The sequence below is a fragment of the Acomys minous genome (genome assembly GCF_964271855.1).
Source record: "Acomys minous genome assembly, chromosome: 2".
In the NCBI taxonomy this organism is placed as follows: Eukaryota; Metazoa; Chordata; class Mammalia; order Rodentia; family Muridae; genus Acomys; species Acomys minous.
The window spans coordinates 129,934,236-129,954,800 of NC_140484.1; the positions used below are offsets into that span (position 1 = coordinate 129,934,236).

A 20,565-nucleotide genomic window follows, 5' to 3' on the forward strand; every position below is an offset into this window, starting at 1 on the left:
CCTGTCTCAAAAAACCAAGACAAAACAAACAAACAAACAACAAAATGTTGAGTGAGTAAATGTTATACTTTCAAGTTGTCTCAACTTAGAAGCAGTTTCAGAATAAAGCCCCTGAGAGAACTAAGGACTATAGAAAATTGGGCCACCGTTTCCCAACCTTAGACAGGCCTGGGCAGCATTTGTATCCAGCACTGTATCAGATCAAATATATTGGAGAGTACTGCAGGTGGGGTTGTGGTACTTGTGGTTGCAGGATACTTGTGGTACACCATAAGAGCAATGTGGGGAGTGTTGCCATAGCCTTCTGGAGGCCCGCAGAGAACAGCGAATGAAACATCAGCAACTCCTAAGACGCCTCAAAAGTCCTGACCCACTCACACAGTGTCGATCTACTAGGGGCTGCTAGCACACCAGGGAAGTCTCAAGATGGATCTGAGGGAAGTCTCTTGAGGTGAACACACACACACACACACACACACACACACACACACACACACAGGCACACGCACACGCACTTCCTTAAAGCTCCACGAACTTGATTGCTGTTGGTGCTTGAGGCTAGCACGGGGTGGTCTGATGGGCCCTCCAGTCTTATAAAGGCTCATACACTGCATAAGAAAGTTAGATCTGCACCTTGAGTCAGGTCTCCAGGGTCTGATTCCCGGGATCCTGCGTGCGCTCCATTGCCACTCATCCCCCTTCCCTGGGTTCCTGATCCCCACAGAGCAATTGACAAATACTTACAGAAGGCCTACTATAAAAGAGCCATTTTTTGGTCTAGCATTTTCTTAATATATTTGATTATGGAGCCAGATGTGGTGGTGCATGCCTGTAATCCCAGCACTCAGAGAGGCAAAAGCAAGAGGATCTCTGTGAGTTCGAGGCCATTCTGGTCTACAGAGTGAGTCCAGGACAGCCAAGGCTACACAGAGAAACCCTATTTGAAAAGCAAACAAACAAAATATGTATATAATATAATATACAGCACAACATAATATATATTTTTATATATAATTTATATATAATACATATATTATGTAGATATAATCTGATTATGGGGAATATGTAGATAGGGTACCTGTAATTTATTTTAGGTTGCTAGTGAGACTTGGGAAACACAAAATTTGGCAGGCATGTGTTCCCTTAGTTCTGATTAATATAATTTACAAACAGTAGGATCCTACCTGAGGGATATTTAGAGGAACTCTACTTGTTTGCGGTGACAACTGAGAACCGGAGGAGAGCTAGAGCAATCCTTTGAAGTTTCTAACGAAGAGGAATTCAAATTATTATCTCTTAAGCCAGAGAATATGAGGAAGTTGTAGGAAGGTAGAAATCCTCTTAAAGATACCTGTCTGATGCTTAGACCTGTCCAAAGAGGGAGCTAGTGCTGTCAAAGATGAGTAAAGCCTTTTGTTTGTTTGTTTGTTTGCTTGGTTGGTGTTCTGTCTGTGAGAACTAGCAGGTAAGAATCCCATCTATAGAAGTTCAGCTCGTCAGATACGAGTTAGACTCCAGGAACAGGTATTTTGTTTTGTTAGAAAGTTTGAGCACCTTTAGACCAGTTTGCAAAATCTCCACCACCCTGAGATGTATATTCTTAATTGCTTTCTCATTGTGTGAATGTGGATCGTGGTCTGGAATCCAAATGTATAACATGAGGAACACATAAAAAAATTTAATTTAGTCACTTTTCACTCTAGTTCAGGCTTTTAGGATTTGGGGATGCAGAAAGAATCAGCATTCTGTGTTTTGAGAAAGTGTTCAGGGCTGGAGGAAGTTGTTTGTTTGTTTTAGAATTTTTAATGCTAACAGACATGTTGTTTTGTCGACTAACAGTAGTTTTTCCTTCCTTTCAAGTACCAAAAGAATTGGTGGAGCTCCACTTGAAGTTGATGAGGAAGATTGGCAAATCCGTTACAGCAGACAGATGGGAAAAATACTTGATCAAGGTAACTGCAGCCTTTTCTGCCACTGAAATTCCTTCTTGTCTAATATGAACTGATATTTGCATTTAGTCATAGACTTTAAAAATAATTTATTAGAGTTACAGAATATGACTTCACTCCGTGTTGTTATTATGTGTAAGTTTGTACTGGGAGACAACATTGGGCGTGTATGTATGAGCATACTAACCAGAGCAGTGGTTCTCAACTTTGGGTCATGACCCCTTTGGCTATGGCGTATCAGATATTTACATTGTGATAAATAACTAGCAAATTTACAGTATGAAGTAGCAATGAAAGTAATTTTATGGTTGGGGGGTCACCACAACATGAGGAACTGTATTAAAGGATCTCAGTATTAGAAAGGTTGAGAACCACTGCACCTAGAGTATTAGGTTAGAAAACCCAATTGAAATTTTTTTCTTGTTTTTAAATATTATTGCTATTCTTTTTGGGGGATGTGTAGGAAGGGGTGTATATGATTATAATGTGCTGTGAAAGGGGGGTTCATTATAGATAAGAACCCCTGTTTTCATAATACATACCATGTATATACTATTTAGGTTATCTCTGTTGTATTATATAACACTCCAAATTAAGTGATATAGACAGTGATTTTAATCAGTTCAGTGTTCATCAGATTAGAAATTGGAAAGGTCACTTCCATTATCCTCTGTTGGCAAAAACACTCAAAACTCTGACCAAAGTCAGTGGGGGAAGAAACATAGTCTTCCAACTCTAGATTCATAGGGCCGTCTAACTTCTGAGGAAATGAACATAAAATATATTCAGCTGGGAATGGCGATCAGTGGGGAGAGTCCTGGCCTAGTGCATCAGGGCCCTGGGTTTGACTGCTAGCGCTTCCCCAGCCTCTCCCAGCCTTTCCAGAACAGGACATGAAGATCACAGGATTTCAGCCTCATCTTCTGCGTAAGCTAGCTACAGGCCCCTTGTAGTGCGTGTGCATTTGTGCATATACAATAATTAATTTTCAACGTGTCAAAATATAAAATAAAGTGCTGTAAAGTTGGCTTAGCATAAGATTTTATATAACAGAATTTTCTAAAAGCAAAATTAGGTAATTTTTAATTAAATTTCTAAAAACATTAATTTGTCTGAGATTGATAAATTTTTACCTATTCCAAGTGTTTTTCAAAATACCGGTTAAATAATTCACTGTGCCTTCTGCAAAGTGAATAATTAATGAAGGATTTGGTTTAACTATTTAAAATAATTGTAAGGAGTGGTAATATCTGTTTATATTAAAGTTTTTGTTTCTTTTTGAGACAGTGTCTCACTTTGTAGTCTAGGTTTGTCTTTAATGTGCATTCCTTGAGAATGCTGAGATTGCAACCTGGCTAAAAGATATTATTTTCTGTGTTTTGTTTTTGTTTTAAAGATTTATTTATTTATTATATATACAGTGTTATGCCTGCATGTAACACCTGCAGGCCAGAAGAGGGCACTAGATTTCATTGTAGATGGTTGTAAGCCATCATGTGTTTGCTGGGAATTTAGCTCAGGACTTTTGGAAGAGCTGGCAGTGCTCTTAACCTCTGAGCCATCTCTCCAGCCCCCTGTGTTTTGTTTTTAATGTTCTGACAACTGAGGTAGAAATATCTTATATTCTAGTCTTGGCTCTCTTACTAACAGACTTTAATATTCTGAATAAGTTATGTCTTAAATAATTGACTCTGAATTGCTCCCAGGCTTTGTAAGATATGAAAGTACACATGAGAGGGTTTTATAAGACTCTTTGGCTCTATGGTGCAGTTTGTTTTGGGCTTTTCGAGACAGAGTTTCTCTGGTTTTTAGCCCTGCCTTTCCTGGAACTCACTCTGCAAACCAGGCTGGCCCTGAACTCACAGAGATCCACCTGCCTCTGCCTCCCGAGTGCTGGAATTAAAGGCGTGCGCCACCATTGCCTGGCTAGAGTTGTGTATTTCGTTTTCTTTTTTTTTTTTAATACTTTATTTAATTTTATTTTATGTGTATTGGTGTGAGGGTGTCTGATCCCCTGGAACTGGAGTTATAGACAGTTGTGAGCTGCCACTTGGGTGCTAGGAGTTGAACCTGGGTCCTTCGGAAGAATGGACAGTGCTCTTAACCACTGAGCCATCTCTCTTTTTGTATAATTCTTTACGCGTATCATATACTAGAACTGTTCCAGAAATAGGAAATGATTTGAGTTCCATTTTTGCGGGGGGGCGGGGTGTCTTTCTGCTTTATTGATAGTTCCCTGTGATACATTATGGCGATGGTGTATAGCCAGACTTTGGCTGCTTCCGTGGGTTCTTTTTCTTCCGTCCCTACACCCCCTTCTCTTCTAATCCCCCAACACTAGGTAGGAGAGAAAGAAGATTAGAAGGGAAAGAGAGCATCAGTATTGCTAGACTACTTCCTGCTAGTCAGGGGCAGCAAGGTCCTTGTGGCAAGTTTGATCTTTGTCATCAGAATGTATCCAATCACAGCAAACAGCAGCAGGGCAAGTAGCAGTTGCTGTGCCTCTCAAGAGTCCCCAGAATTCCACACATTCACTATCTGCGACTGGCAATATCACACCCCTGCCACAGCAGGAGACAAATCATAGTTAGCTGCTGTGGACAGCCTGAAGGAGCCCCATATCCCATACTTGGGGTTAAAACAAAAACATATTCACATAATACTTTCTTCCTACAGTGGCCCTTGCCTATAAACCCAGTACTTGGGAGACAGAGGCAGGTGGATCTCTGAGTTTGAGGCCAGCCTGGCCTACCAAGCTAGTTCCAAGACAACCAGAGCTACACAGAGAAACCTTGTCTTGAACTCCCTCAAAAAATTAATTTTTGATTTAATTAAAACAGTCCACAATACCTATTTTTCCTTGTTTTATACTTTGATGTTGTGGCTAAGAAACTGTTACCTAACCCAAAGTAAAGGTTTAAGTTTTTGTTTGTTTGTTTGTTTGTTTGTGGTGCTGAGCACTGAACCCAGGGCTTTGAGTGCATGCTACCGCTGAGCTGCATGGCTAACCCTGAAGGGGACGATGTAGTGCTACAGCTTAGCTTTAATGTCTCGGACTTAGACCTGCAGTATATTTTGAATTAGCTTGTTCATTCTAGGAGATGGCTAGCTAATTAGATTCTCTGGCATGCAGGTTTCCTGTTGTTCCACCACTGGGTATCAAAGGAAGTTCTTTCTTTCATTCTATTTGGTGACATCTTGGCAGGATGAAATGACTGTTGGCCAGGAGCGTGGCGGTTTAGTTCTAAGTTTCAGTCCTGTTTTATTCTTCTTTCATTTTCTTTTTTTGAGATAGGGTTTTTCTGTGTCCTGGCCTCAAACTCAATCTGTAGACCAGCCTGGCCTCGAACTCACAGAGATTCATGTGCCTCTGCCCCACTGCCTGGCTAAAATTATTATTTTTTAAGATTGTTTTACCTGTTCTGGTTGGATTTCCATATGAATTTGGGATTAGTTTACCAATTTATAAGAAAATGCCAGCTTGAATTTATGTAGAGATTGCTTAATCTGGATCAAATTGTGTTTTATTATCATCCTAGCAAAGTATCTTTTGTCCATAAGCATAGTCTGTCATTTAATTTCTTAGATCTTCTTTATTTCCTTTTTAAAAAATGTGTAGTTTCCAGAGTTTGGTCTTAAAAAGCCTTTCATTGTGCCTTGGTCTGTATAGTATTTTGTAGATGTCAAAATCTACAGAGGCTCACATACATTTATTTATTTATTTATTTATTTATTTATTTTTCTTTCTTTTTTGTTTGTTTGTTTGTTTTGGTTTTGGTTTTTCGAGACAGGATTTCTCTGTGTAGCCTTGGCTGTCCTGGACTCACTTGTAGACCAGGCTGGCCTCGATCTCACAGAGATCCACCTGCCTCTGCCTCCCAAGTGCTGTGCACCAATCATGCCCAGCTGAGGCTCACATTTCTTAAAGCGACATTATAGTTGCATATAACCTGTATTATGTATTGTCTTATACATGCAAGTAGTTAAATTGTTTTATGTATTTATGAAGGGTGTTTTGCCTTCATGTCTGTGCACCATATGTACTACCTGCCTGGTGCCCCCCCCCCCCCCCCCCCGAGTCCAGAAGAGGACTTCAGATTGCCTGGAATTGGAGTTACACAGGGTTGTGAGCTGCTCTGAATGTTTTAGAACCAGGGTACTCTGGAAGCACAGCAGTGCTCTTAATCACTGGGCCATCTCTCCAGTAAACCTGCTTGGTTTTGAGACAGGGCCTCACTCTGACATTCTGGGTGGCCTGGTGTACCCTAGGTCAGCAGTTCTCAGTCTGTGGTTTGAGACCCCTTTGGGGATGGAATGACCCTTTTACAGGGGTCACATTGGAGATATTCTGCATATCAAATATATGCATATGACTCATAACTAGCAAAGTTACAGTTATGAAGTAGAAGCGAAAATAATTTTATAGCTGGGTGAGGAACTATATTAAAGGATCGCAGTCTTAAGGTTGAGAACCACTGCGTTATGTAGGACAGGCTAACCTTTTGCTCATAAGAGATCCACTTGGTTCTGCCTCATGAGTGTTGGAATTTAAGATGTGACCACTGTATCTGGCTCCTAACTTTTTTTTTCTCCTGAATACTTCCTGTTTTACTACTTTGAGCCACTGTGGTGACACTGGCTAGGTTCAGGAGGTATTGCCTTGCTGGAGAAATAATGTCACTGGGGCGAGCTTTGAGGTTCCGGAAGTCATGCGTCATTTCCGGTGCACTCGTTTTGCTTCATGTTTGCTTTTTGAGATGTGTGGAGGCTGGGCTGAGAATCTGCTCACAGTTTTCTTCAGCCTTCTGGAGGCCAGCTGAAGAAGGCCCCGTCCTGAGAACTGGTCATGAAGAAGGCCTTCTGGGCAGGGAGGGAGTGCAGGGTAGCCATGCTCAGCAGGGTGGAGACAGTGGGAATCTGCCTCCTTCCCGCGCGGGAAGGGAGCCTCTGATTTGTGAAAAGCCAGGTAACCATTCGCACTTGATCAAAATAAAGACAGCCAAGAGTCAAAGAGCTAGATTTTAATTCACTAAGTTAGTGATAGAAAGATAGACAGACACACAGACAGCTACAGAGGGAGAAATGGAGAGTGTGGAGAGTGCGCCCCAAACCTCCAACCTCTGGGTTTTTAATCCAAGGGCACCTGAGTGGCAGGAGACACTCCCTGGACACTTGCAGGGGCTTGTCTCCAGGGCACCTTTGATATGTTTTTCTTCAAAGAGCCAGCTTTTGACAGCTTTTGTGTGGGTTAGGGTCTGCAAGGAACTAGTCTTTTAACACACTTGGGTCTGGTGCGTTGTTACCAGCAAGGGGAGTCTAAGCACTCAGCTTACCAGGAGGGAGCTGCTCCTCCGTCTGCAGATAAGGCCCCTCACCAATGGCTACTCCAGCTGCTATGTCTGCTGCCATCAGTCCCCATTGCTATTAACCCTAATCATCTAAAACTCTAAGCTCAAAATAAACCCTTTCCTCTACAAGTTGCCATGGTTACAGTGTTTTACCATGACAATAGAAAGTTTTGAGACTCCTTAGAAGACTATTGGGTCATTTGATATTTTGAATTAAGAATCTTTAGTTCTGGTCAGCAGCTTGGGGAGGAAGGGGTTTATTTTGCCTGCACTTCTGATCATAGTCCATCATTAAAGGAAACCAAGGCAGGAAGTCAAACAGATGAGACCATTGAGGAGTGCTACTTACTGGCTTGTTCTCCATGGCTTGCTCAGCGTGTTTACACAACTCAGGCTGGTTGTCCAGGGATGAAGGTACCTCCAGTGGGCTGGACACTCTCACATCAATCTTTCATCATGTCCAGAACAATGCTCAGCATATATCCACTTAACCATTATTTATCAAATGAGTAAATGAATGAATGAATAGCTGTTACTAAATACCTTGGCAAAGGCATGAAGACAGATCCTGTATCTGTATGATTTTACAGCCTAAAAAACAACAAAGTTCTCCTTATGACAGTAAAAAAGAAATCTATATTGGTTTTTAAAGGAATATTACACTTGTCCATATATATTTTCTTCTATAAATCATGAATATGGGCATAATACCTTATATTATATGAGTCTTGTGTATAATTATTTTACAACACATTTTATTTGTGTAAAGTTACTAGTCATATTATATCTGTTGTGGTTTGAACATGGAAGGCCTCGCACAGCTCATGTGTTGAGCACCAGGTCCGCAGCCTAGTACTACTTTGGAAGATTGTGGAACCGTTGGGATCTAAGACCTAAGTGGTGAACATAGGCCACTAGGAAAAAGCTTTGAGGTTTTGCAGCCTGATCCTACCTCCATCCAGAGCTGTCTGTGTTACTAGTCTGCCAGAATGTGGGGAATTGCAGTCACACATCCATCCAACCATGCCTTCCCACTAATGGACATCTCTTAAACAGTGGTCTGAGCAGACCCCTCCTCCACTGTACTGCGTCTGTAGGTGCTCTACCTCAGTGATGAGAAAGCAGCCAGTAAAAAGTGAGAAGGTCTAGGTTCAAGTTTCACTTTGGCTCAGGTTATATTGTGAAGCTTTTCCTTTTTAGCTGCTACTATTTTCTATGAACTATTAAAAGTGCTGTTGCTAGTGTAGAGCAGGAACTAGCAAACTGTAGTCAAATTCCGCCTGTTTTTATAAATAAAGTAGAACTGGCACAGGGACAAGTCTGTTGGTAGATGGTCTGTAGTTGACACCATGCGACAGTGCCAAGCCAAGTGTTTTGACCAAGAGTACTTGTCACTTAAAATATTTCCTATTAGCCCTCTGTAGATACAGTTGATTGATATCTGGTCTGAAGGGCATATAGACCATTTATTTTTCCAAGTTGGGGTCATCATAAAATTAAAATACCAGGGCCTGGAGAGATGGCTCAGAGTACTGGCTGCTCTTCCAGAAGGCCTGAGTTCAATTCCCAGCAATCACATGGTGGCTCACAGCCATTTCCAGTGGGATTTGCTGCCCTCTTCTGGCCTGCAGGAGTACATGCAGGAAGAACATTCATATACATAAATAAATAATTTTTAAAAATTAAAATACTAGAAACTCATTGCCCAACCTGATGCTAAGCATATGGAAAGGATAAACATCTCCATTTATATCAAAATGGTGGCTCACTCAACTGATGTCACATAAATCAAACACATCAAAAGCCAACTTTATTCTCTTTCAAACCTACTGGATCTGTAGGACCTATGATGTATTCATGTTATCATCAGCATTTCTAGCCTGCACCAAGATTCCAGAATTGTCCCAGAGTTCTTTCCCCTGCATCCCAGCAATAATCAAATCTATCTGGCGTCTTCCACTTCTCTCTGAGCTACTTTTCATCATGCAGTTGATACTGCTTATTCAGTCAGTTACCATCCCATGCCATATCCTTCACATTCTCCCCCTTGGAAGCTTGGACCACCATCCTATCCATTTTATCCTCTCACTAGTGCAAAAGAACTGTGTGTATGTTTGTGTGTGGGGTGTCTGGTCAGGTATGTGCACATTTGCAGGTATGTGTGTTTATCCATGTGTACAGGTATGGAGGCCATAGGAAGCCTGCCTAATTCCCTCAAGACAGGGTTTCCCACTGAACCAGGAGTTTTCAGCTAAGCTGGCTGGCCAGCAAGTCCCAGTGATACTCTTGTCCTACACACACACACACACACACACACACACACACACACACACACACACACACACACACACACGCCTCTCCTCTTCCCCAGTTCCCAGCAGATGCTAGGTGTATGTGGCCACACTTGGCTTTTACATGAGTACAGAGGGTCTGAACGCAGGCTCTTGGTCTTGCACAGCAAGTGCTCTTATCCACTGAGCCATCTTTCCACCCCTAAAAGGGACTTTTCATACACAGAAGTGAAACTCTTAATATTTTCCTATTCAGAAAAATTTCCTTTCACTTACAAATCTACTGTGTCTTGAGCCTGCCGTCTTTCCCCTAAGAGTTCTTGCATATGCTGTATCTTCTGGAATGCTTTTCTGCCAACCCGTTTTCCTGGCAAACTCATTTAGCCTTTAAGGCTCAGCTTGAGTGTTACTGTCTCCTTGAGGCATTTTCCCAGGAAGATGCTTCTTAATTTAACTCCATTATAGAAACTATTGTATAAATTTTTCCTCTGTGGACTTGGTATTAACTTCATTATGGAAACCATTGTGTGTTTTGTCTTGCTTTGTTTTGTGTTTTCCTCTGAGACAGCGTCTCACTGTATGGCCTCAAGCTTCTGGGTCTCCTGCCTAAGCCTCTCTGGTGCTGAGGTTACAGGCGTGTGCCAAAAGGCCTGGTTCCCATTGTGTGATTTTCATATTGAATGTTCACTATGTACTGTTTGAAACTTTACTTTTTGTGTGTGTTGTTGCACTTTTGAAATACGGATTATCTCTGTTTTGTGTATAAGGAAATTGAATTTGAGAAACTAAATAACTTGTATAGGCCCACATTGCTAAAAATGTAAGAGCCAGCCTTTCATTGGGGTCCAGGACTTGCTGACTCCAGTGCTTTGATGACCCATTGATGCAGTGCCCTCACATGTGTCTTTCTTATAGACTGTCCCGAAGGCTTGCCTCTTTTCACCTTTTAAGCAATGGTGTTAGGTTAAACAGTCACTTAGTTCTTGTTTTCTTTTCTTTCTTATTTGCAATCACTAGCCAGTTCTGTGGTAGCATTCTTACTTTTCTTTGTTCTTTATTGTTTTCCTTGTAGTAGTGCTGTAATATGTATTACTAAGAGCTATTTCTTTTTCCTTTGAAGCCATGGGCTATCATTGAATTAAAATTCTGTTTTAAGTACAGACTAGGTAGCTGGCATTTACTTCCTCAGCATAGACTCAGCAAACCACACTACTATCACCTGTTTATTTTGTCTCTACTGTCTCTCTAAAACAGCTAAACCAAGACCTATAGTATGAGCAGAAATTTGTTCGAAATTGCCAGTCTTTGGATAGTACATGTAATAAGGTGCCAAGAATGTAGTGCCTGGGCTTAGCAATCTACGATGTGGAAGTCATTGTGTTCAGTCAAGTGAATAATGAAGGGGCCTAAATTGGGGTTAGGGCATGAGAACTGTTTTTTCCTTCCTTCTTCTTCCCCTTCCCTTTCCCTCTGTGGATGGTAGAATCAATGGGTCTTGATCATTTACAGCAGGAGAGGTATCTAGCAGCTCTGTAACTAAGGGTATTTTGTTTCATGTCTTACAACAGCTAACATATATTGTCCAGTATTACCCAGAATGGAAGAAAGCCCACAAATTTAATCTAGTTACTTTTTACCTTTAAGGCAGAATTATCCTTCTGAAAATAAATATGGTGAACTGGAATTTAAACTAGATGGTTGCTAGGGCCTTGACTTCTTGCTTGTTTGGGTGAGCCTGGCCTTACAGTTCCCGTTCCTTTCACTTGGCAAGCCACAGAGAAATGTCTCTGTCATTGAACACTCATACCTGTGGAGCTCTTTTGTTTCCTTTGATTGTTGATGATTTTAGTTAACACAAACAGTTTCAGACAACCTTGACGATGGGTGACAAATGTCACTATACTAAGAGTTTAGTGTCTGTGCCTCCACTTTGCTATTGCCCAGCTCCTGCAGTCAGCCACAAGAAGGCCTTCAAAAGTAACAGGTAAAGTGGGTTTAAAAGAAGCTTTCCTAGACAGGTGTGGTGGGTCACACCTGTAATCCCAGCTGGCGGGAGGTCGGGGTAGGCAGATCTCTGAGTTCAAGAACGGCCTCGTCTACAGAGTTGAGTTCCAGAACAGTTGGGTACACAGAGAAACCCTGCCTAGAAAAACCAAAACAAGTAAATAAGAGGCTATTCTCTTCTAAGAAATCAGTTATAACTCTTAAGAAAAGCAGGTGGCAATTTATTATTACTGTCTTTATTAGAGTCTGTGAACTCTTTGTATTCCCTTGGTGTATTCTGCACTAACCATTCATTCGTTCATTCTTTTGCTTTTTGGAGACAGGGCTTCTTTTGGTAGTCTTAGCTGTCCTGGTCCTCACTCTGTAGACCAGGCCGGCCTCAAATTCAAGAGATCCTCCTGCCTCTCTGTCTCTCAAGTGCTGGGATTAAAAGTGTGCACCACCACTGCCCAGCTAGATAATTTTTTAAAGAAAAAGAAATTTTGTCACATTGAATGTAATTGTTGATTTTTCAGACATATTTGATTTCAAGAAATGTTATGTCATAAATGTGCTTCTTAAACAATGAACAAATAAAATAAGGAAATTATTTTACTTACTATATACTTTTCTACATGAAGGACAATGAGGTTTAATAGAAAATAACTTAATTTGTGCCAGTGTGGTGTGGTTCAGGCAGAAAGCCTGATGATCCTGGCTTTGATCTCAAGGACTCACATAGTGGAAGTGGGGCCCAGCTCCTGTACGCTGTCCCCTGGCATCTGCTTGTGTTCTGGGCATGCCTGGCCGTGGCTCTCCTCACACAAAGTAAGCCAATAAAAATATAAGGAGAATAACCTAATCTCTCTCCCAAGCAAGAAGTAACCTCATGTTTAGCACTCAGAAGACAGGAAAGAGCCACATACAGTTGTATGATTGTAATCCCAGCAGTGGAGAGGCTGAAGTGGGAGGATTAGGAGTTCTAGGCCAGCCTGGGGTATTTAATGCGGCTTTGTCTCAAAAAGCAACAATAAAAAAGAAAAGGAAGTTAAAAGACAGTTTTTTTGCCAACCTGGTCTACAGAGTGAGTTCCAGGATAGCCAAGGCCACACAGAGAAACTCTTGACTCGAAAAAGACAGTTTTGGTACTCAATAGTTAATAACAGATATAGAAGACCTTTAAAAGTAAGTAAATTTGGTAACACATGGCTCTGATGTAAACAATTTCAGTGATATCATGGCTCTACTGCCTCTGTTTCCCTCACTGCATTCCTGTGCACACAGCACAACTGCACAGTCACCGAGTTGTAACTACTGCCTGGCCTGCTGCTTTTATTCTCTGGAAGCCGTCATCAATTATGAATTCATAAGGGGCATCATTCATCATTTGATAATTTTATATTTGATAAGAATTTGATGTTTATAACTGTATTTCTCAAAAGTGAAATAAGACTGGCCCTCTTAGCTTTTATTTGAATCATTAACTCATTGTGGAATTTTAAAATTGAGAAATTCCAAATTCGTATAACAGGGTTCTCCATTTAAAATGTATGCTTTATATTTTGTAAATTCCACAATCTAATTCTAAAACCTTCCTGTCACCCAGGAAACTCAGTATCTATCTTCTGTAGTTCTAAACAAACACATCACACCTTACTCTTGCCAAGCCTCTAACAATTACAGACCTACCTTCTACTTCCATAATTTTCCAGTTCTGAACTTTTTTTAAAAAACAAATAAAAGACAAAACAAAACAAAAACAAAGGGCCACAAAGCCCAGCCTTGGTATGTAGCTGTTTTCAGTTTGTAAAAAAAAAAAGTTTTCAGTTTTCAAAGTTTGTACAAATTGTAGTATATATCAGTTTTATTTGGTTTTATCGTTGTTCATTATTTAGATAGCATCACCTCTACCAGTCCAAGGACATTTAGGTTTCTTCTCATTTTGGAGAGACTAATGTTTCTATGAACATTTGTACACACGATTCATACATTTACGTGTTTCATACCTAGGAGTGAAAGGGACGTATAGTGATTTCTGTGTTTAATCTTTTGAGGACCTGCTGAGTGAGTGGCTTTCCGTAGTGGCTATACCATTTTTATATTCCCAGTATTGATGTGAAAACTACCGCTCTCTGACCTCTGCACAGGAGTGCTTTTTGGTTTGGTTTTTTTTGTTGTTGTTGTTGTTTTTTGTTTTTTGTTTTTGGGGTTTTTTTTGTTTGTTTGTTTATTTGTTTTCCCCTCTGAGACAGAGTTTCTCTGTGTAATAGTTGTGACTGTCCTGGACTTGCTTTGTACACCAGGCTGACCTCGAACTCACAGAGATCTGCTTGCCTCTGCCTTCCTGAGCGCTGGGATTACAGGCGTGCGCCACGGTGCCTGACTCTGCACAGGGAATCCTACAGAGAATAAGAGATAGTTTATTCTGGAACCACCGAGAGTGGCCATGGCCCCAGAATAAAGATTTAGGTTACCCCAAATTCCATATTTCAGCGTGGACGCAGTTTCCCAGGTTTTTATCGTTTTATGCAACAAAAAACGTCATAAATCAAAGCAACTTTAAGATACAGTGGTGAGTGCATCAAGATGGGATGATCTCAAGATGCTCTCTGATGGCATCCTTAACTCTTGATCGGCACAAGTTAATAGCTTCTAGAGCTTAATTTATTATCACAGGTGGTACTCTCCTCAGCACTGACATTCCAGCCGGTATCCAACAGTCTCTGCAGGCACAGATGTTCGTTTCAGGAATGTTTTGTTTACAGCGAGACAAACACTCCTTTCCCGAGTGTTCTTATTGGCACAGTTCACACCACCAAAACTGTTTTAGAGTTCTCCTTTTTCCACACTGAAAGAGCTTCTGCTGGTGTTGGGGACTTACTGTTGGTACCGTGCTCTTGGGCATGCAGTTCCATTCAGCTCACATCGCCCTGCAGTCACATACAGGGTGCTCCATGGTGCTCTGGAGGGCAGGTGGAGGACGGCAAAGCATCTGCACAGGCTCGGGACCCTCCGCAACTGCTTGCTCTGTCTTCATGTAGTTGTATGGTTACTTTTCTCATTGCTGTGATGAGAAGCAGTTTTAGTGCAGTTTTGGCTTGCACTTCAGGGGTTTCTAGTTTGTCTAGTATGGCAGCAGAAGTGGCTTAATCCTCGTCTGTAGGAGGGTAGGACAGCCAGCCTTCTAGCTGGACCAAGACACAGAAAATGTCCCCACCAGTTAGGAACCAAGTGCTCACACACATGGGCTTGTAGGAAACCTCTTATATATTACACATATGAGTATCAGAAAGAGCTCTGGATTTATAATGAGAAAGCAGCCAACTCTCTTAATTCCTAAGTGTATGTTAATTACCACTAAATGAAACTTAATAATTATTAGATGAAACGATATGAATGCCCTGAACATAACTGTTGTCAAATTGTTGTAGCCCGACAAAGCATATATTAACACTAACTTACCGAAGAAATAGCACCATAATTTTAGATGACATTTTTCCCTCTTGTAGCATTCATTTCTTCACAAATTTACTTGAATTTGACCCAAATTATTTATGCTTGTAGATGTGGTAATGCTATGTTGTATTTTCCTGTGTTTTCCACAGAACTCCTTTGTGGCGTCAGGTGGCCCAGTAGCTGTTTTCTAATCGCACACCTACTATTTTCCCATTGTGAGACACGTAGTAACTAGTAAAGCACGGCTGGAGTATGGCAGGAGTGCTCCCGTAGGTAGACTTCAGCGTCCTGCTTCTCCTTTTGGCTACTTGAGGTGTGCAGCACTTTGTTATACCACTGGATTATTACTTATGAATGACACTCACAAGTACTACTTCATAGTCATAGGTACTGCAATTATATTATCAGCATTGGGAAGAAATTACATAATAGTGACTTACTTCCCTATGGAGAAAAGACTTTAGAAATGCTTGGGAAAGTCTTAGCATGTTAGTAATGTATACTTTTCTTTATTCCTAACTGAACTGAGAGTGATAGATACAATATAGAGAGAGAATTTATCATGCATTTACTGTGGCATTTTTACATCTTTTGACTGTTACCTATAATGTTTCATGCTAATATTTAAAATACAATTTACAAAATGGAACGTGTATCCTATTTCATATCACATATAAAAATTAACCCAGAATGGTCAATAACCTAAGCCCTAAATCCGTAAAACTCTTAGTGATCTTGCAAAAAATCCTTGTGATTTGCGTTTAAACTTATATTGTCAGATATAACACTAAAAGTATCGGCAACAACAGGAAAAAATTAGCTATACATTATCACATTAAAAGCTTTTGTGCATCAGAGGATATTATAAAGAAAGTAAGAAAAGCCTGTAAAATGAGATAGTTTTCATGCTGCAAATTATGTACCTTGCAAATGTGGAAAGTTTATTATCCAGAATATATGAAGAACATCTAGGCTGGAGAGATGGCTCAGTGGTTAAGAGAACTGGCTTCCAGAGGGCGCAGGTTCAATTCCCAGCACCCACATGGCAGCTCACAGCTGTCTGTAACTCCAATTCCAAGGCATCTGACACCCTCACACAGACATAAATGACATATTTTGTGTGGCAAAAGACCACATAAAATAAAAATAATTAACCAAACCAAACAAAAAAACCCCTAGGGGCTGAGGAGATGGACCAGCGGTTAAGCACTTACCCAGCAAGTTTGAAAACCTGAATGTGAGTGCCCGGAGTCCACAGAAGTGCCGGTCCTTGTGGCACCCTGCCTGTAATTCCAGCTTTGGTAGACAGAGACAGAACCCCCGATGAAGCAGGCTGGTGATAGTGGCCATATCAGCAGGCTCTGGGTTTGATTAAGAGACCCCGCCTTAGTGAATAGCAAGAACAGTCTGGGATGCTTCCCAGCACCAGTCTCAGCCAGGCGCGACAAGCACTCAGCACACGGTCCAGTTCCAGAGGATCTGACCTCCTCGGGTACTAGCCACACACATGATTCACATACATGCATGAAGACATAGAGGAATCTTTAAAATGGAGAGGGGTACTCCTGAAGCTCAGCAGAGGAAAGCCACTCCTTCAGAAATTGACTGTGGGATTAGGATGTAGCTCAGTCAGCAGAGTGATGCTTAGTGTCCGTGAAGCACTGCATTGGAGCATCTGGAGTAAGCCAGATGTATTAGTACACTCCTGTAGTACTTGGAAGCAGAGGCAGGAGAATTAGAAGTGCAAGGTAACCCTTCGCTACATAGTTTGAAGCCAGCCTTGGTTTCTCGAGACTCTGTCTCAGTAAACAAACAAGATATAAAAGGGGGACATTCCATAGAAGATATTCATTAAGTGTGTGAAAAGATGCTCACTGTCATTTGTCAGGAAAATACAGTTTTGTTTGGAGGCTGCTTCTATGCAGGCGAGATTGTTCTCAGACTTGCTACATAGCCCAAGGCTAGCCTTGAACTCCTGAACTTACAGTCTCCCAGTTGCTGGAGTAGAAGGTGTCAGCACCACACCTGGCAGACGTGCAGTCTTAAGCCACGGTGATATAACACTTTATACACAGTAAGACAGCTGTGTCAGCTGCAGGAACGTGACCAAGTTAGGAGGAGATTTGAACCCTTTCACATTCTTAAAGAGAATCTAACATGGTCCATCTGCTGTGAAATCCAGAAATCCAATTGTAGGTTTGCTGTATGACCTAGAAGCCTCATTTCTCGTATATTTCTAAAAACAGAGACCCAGATACTTTATGCTAATGTTTATTGCTGCATTGTTCATGAGAGCCTACAGGTAGAAGCAAGATGTTCATCAGGAGAGACATGCTAAAAGAAAAACCTCAAAACAAGAAACAAAGAGACGAGTATTCTATTATTCCATTTATGTGGAACATTCTAGAACAGAAAAATCCATGTAGACTGAAAGTAGAATATTAGCTTACCCCAGGTCCTATAAGATGAGAGGAGAGTTTAATGGTTAAAGAATTGATTAGAATTAGGAAATGGTGTGTGCTTGTGTGCATGCGTGTGCATCTGGAGGCTGAAGGTTGATGTTGGATGTATTCCCAGTTACGATCTCCACCTTACTTTCTTGAAGTAGTGTCTTAGTGAACCTAGAGCCACCCAGCTAGGCTGTGCGGCCAGTGAGCTCAGACCTCTGCCAGGCTGTGCCTCTCCAGCACCTGGATGATAGGCACACCTGGCTTTTCACCTGGTCCTGGGGCTCTGAGCACACAGCTTCATGCTTTCAAAGCTGATGCTTTTCTGACTGAGCCATTCTCAGCCCCAGAATGTTTGAAAACTGAAAAGTAGTAATGCTACTCAAATCCTGAGTAAGATGAATAAGAACTGGATTATACAGTTAAAAAGGTAATTTTTATTTTAAGCAGTTTTTATAGATAAACTAAGCTTAATATATGTATATAAGATTCTACAATAAATAAAATTTTAGCGCAACATCTTTCTCTAGATTTAGCAAGAGTCTTAGCTTCAGAATATTCACTATTGGTCCTTGTAAGATGCTCAGGGGCTCAGAGATACTTATCACCAAGGCTGATGGCCTGATTGAAGGAAAGAACCAACTCCTGAAAGTTGTCTGACCTCAAGGTGCATGTGCACACTCACGCAGGCGGGCACGCGCGCGCGCACACACAGAGACACACAATTAATTGTAAAACATCATCTATAAAGACATAATCACTCTCAGAAGTAAGACTGGATGGGAAGAGAAAGGGATTGGCAGGAATGGGAGGGGCATGAAAAAGGTTATGGAGAGGTGAATGGGAGTCACCCATTGCCTAATTTACTGTAAAGACAATGGAACATCGCCCCCAAAGCAGTGAGTATAAATTTAGTTTAGGGGCTGGAGAGATGGCTCAGCCAGTAAGAGCACTTGCTGCTCTTTTGGAGGACCCAAGATTGGTTCCTAGCACCACATAGTTGCTCACCATTCCAGATTCAGAGGCTATCACACTGTTGTTTGGCCTTTACAGGCACTGCATGTAAATGGTGCACATGTGTTCTTGCAGGCAGAACACTCCTATGCATAAAATAAAATAGAAAAAACAAAATAGACATCATGTAAATGTATAAAACAGTATAATGAAATCCATTCTTATTAATATATGTGGATATACTAATAAGATTCAAAATTCGGTATCATACTGGACATAGAACATAATATTAGAAGTGGTTCAGCAAAATATATGCTTCATCCCCAGAAAATAAAGATGGGAAATTAAAATGAATCTATCACTAACAGTTGTATTTACATCTTAAACCTGTTTTATACACATGACTGCAGCTAGTGTTGGAAAGCAATATTTACCTACATTTTGAAGATTACTAGCATACTTTTTTTTTTTTACCAGCTCTTTTAACTCCTACTTGTATTCTAATTGATTCTTCTTATGGCTTTCTAGAATTCTTTTCAGGTTTGCATATATATAATGGAGGCATGACACAGCGAGTATGTGATTGGCACATTCCTTATCTTTTATTTGCCCCAAACCTCCATTTACAGAAGAAGAACCTGCAAGTCCAAGTCGAACAGGTGATTGACTCAACAAAATCACCCCGCTGGTAGGGAGAGGCAAGATTTGAATCTCAAGCTATGTGATTTTAAGCTTTCATGTAAGTTAAACCCTCAATCAGAAGACAGAAAAAAAAGTGATAAAAATTAAAACAGAAATTAGTGAAATGGGGTATAGAAGAAGGATATAAAGGACCAGTGGGAAAAAAGTGTGTGTAAACCTCTAGAGTGTGTGTGTGTGTGTGTGTGTGTGTGTGTGTGTGTGTGTGTGTGTGTGTGTGTGTACCTCTCTTGTGCGGGTGACCACATAGATCAGGACATCAGATCACTTGGAGCCCTCCTATCTCTGTCTCTGTCTTTCTCACACACGTGATTCACGTGACAAATAATAAAAAGCGATTTGTATACACTCTGGTCCCTTGCTGGGTGACATTCACAAATGTCGCTACTTGAATAAAACCTTTGCTAGGTCTCCCTTCCTCTATTGGTTGAATTGGCATTTCTGTCCTGTATTTGTAGATTATCTATTGATTGACTGATTGTTGGATTTCTTGGTACAGAGACTATTTCCTTTTTGTTGTTGCTTCACTTGCCTTGACTTGAGGCAGCGTCTCATGGATCCCAGGTTGGCCTCAAACTGGCTATACAGGATGATGTTGAACTTCCAGACCTCTCGCCTTCACCTGCCAGTGCTAGGATTACAAGTTTGCACCACCACATCTGAGGTTGACCCCAGGGCTTCATGTGGACTAACCAAGCACTCTGCCAACTGAGCTACATCTCAGTGCCCAGAGATCATCTCTTAATAAATCTTCACCTTCCCTGTCCTAAATGTGAGCTGTGTTGCTGCCAGTGCTGCAATACCGGCTTCAGTTCTCCTGAACAGTTAGTATATTTAAACAGGTGGAGCTAGTCATAGTTAAGTTCTGGTAAGGCATAATTTTAAAATATGTGTAAATTAGATTTACCATTTTCAGTGTGTTCTGTATTTACAGCTCTCTTAGTGGCAGCTCTGTTGGTGGGATCTGAAATATTTGTAACAGCTAGTTAAAGAGAGTAAGTAGGGCCTATATCCCTCTCTTACTAGGCAGAGTACAACCTCTTTGCCCATTTCCTTGCTGTAGATAACAACACAATCCTATCTAAGATTTAAGATTTTTTTTAAGATTTACTTATTTATTATGTATAGTGTTCTGCCTGCATATACATCTGCATGACAGAGGAGGGCACCAGATCTCATTATAGATGGTTGTGAGCCACCATGTGATTGCTGGGAATGAAAGAGCAGCCAGTGCTCTTAACCTCTGAGCCATCTCTCCAAACCGTAAGAAGGTTTTTACATGTCATAAAGCTGACACTTTTCCCAGGTGCGATGGAACACACCTGTAATCCTAGTACTTGAGAGGCAGATGCAAAAGTATCAGGAGTTCAGTGAGCCTCAGCTTCATAGTAAACTTGAGGCCAGTTGTGTGTTACATGAGCCTCTGTCTCAACAAAAT

The 20,565-nt window shown here is 41.1% G+C and overlaps 1 protein-coding gene across 1 annotated transcript in view; it reads left to right on the plus strand.

The window, feature by feature from the left end:
• RSF1 (remodeling and spacing factor 1) overlaps nucleotides 1-20,565 on the plus strand; it is a 115,404-nt gene that overhangs the window by 25,154 nt on the left and 69,685 nt on the right. Inside the window, exon 2 of the mRNA XM_084774174.1 lies at nucleotides 1,861-1,952. Within this exon, the coding sequence (XP_084630300.1) occupies nucleotides 1,861-1,952 (92 nt within the window). The remainder of the gene's footprint in view (nucleotides 1-1,860; nucleotides 1,953-20,565) is intronic.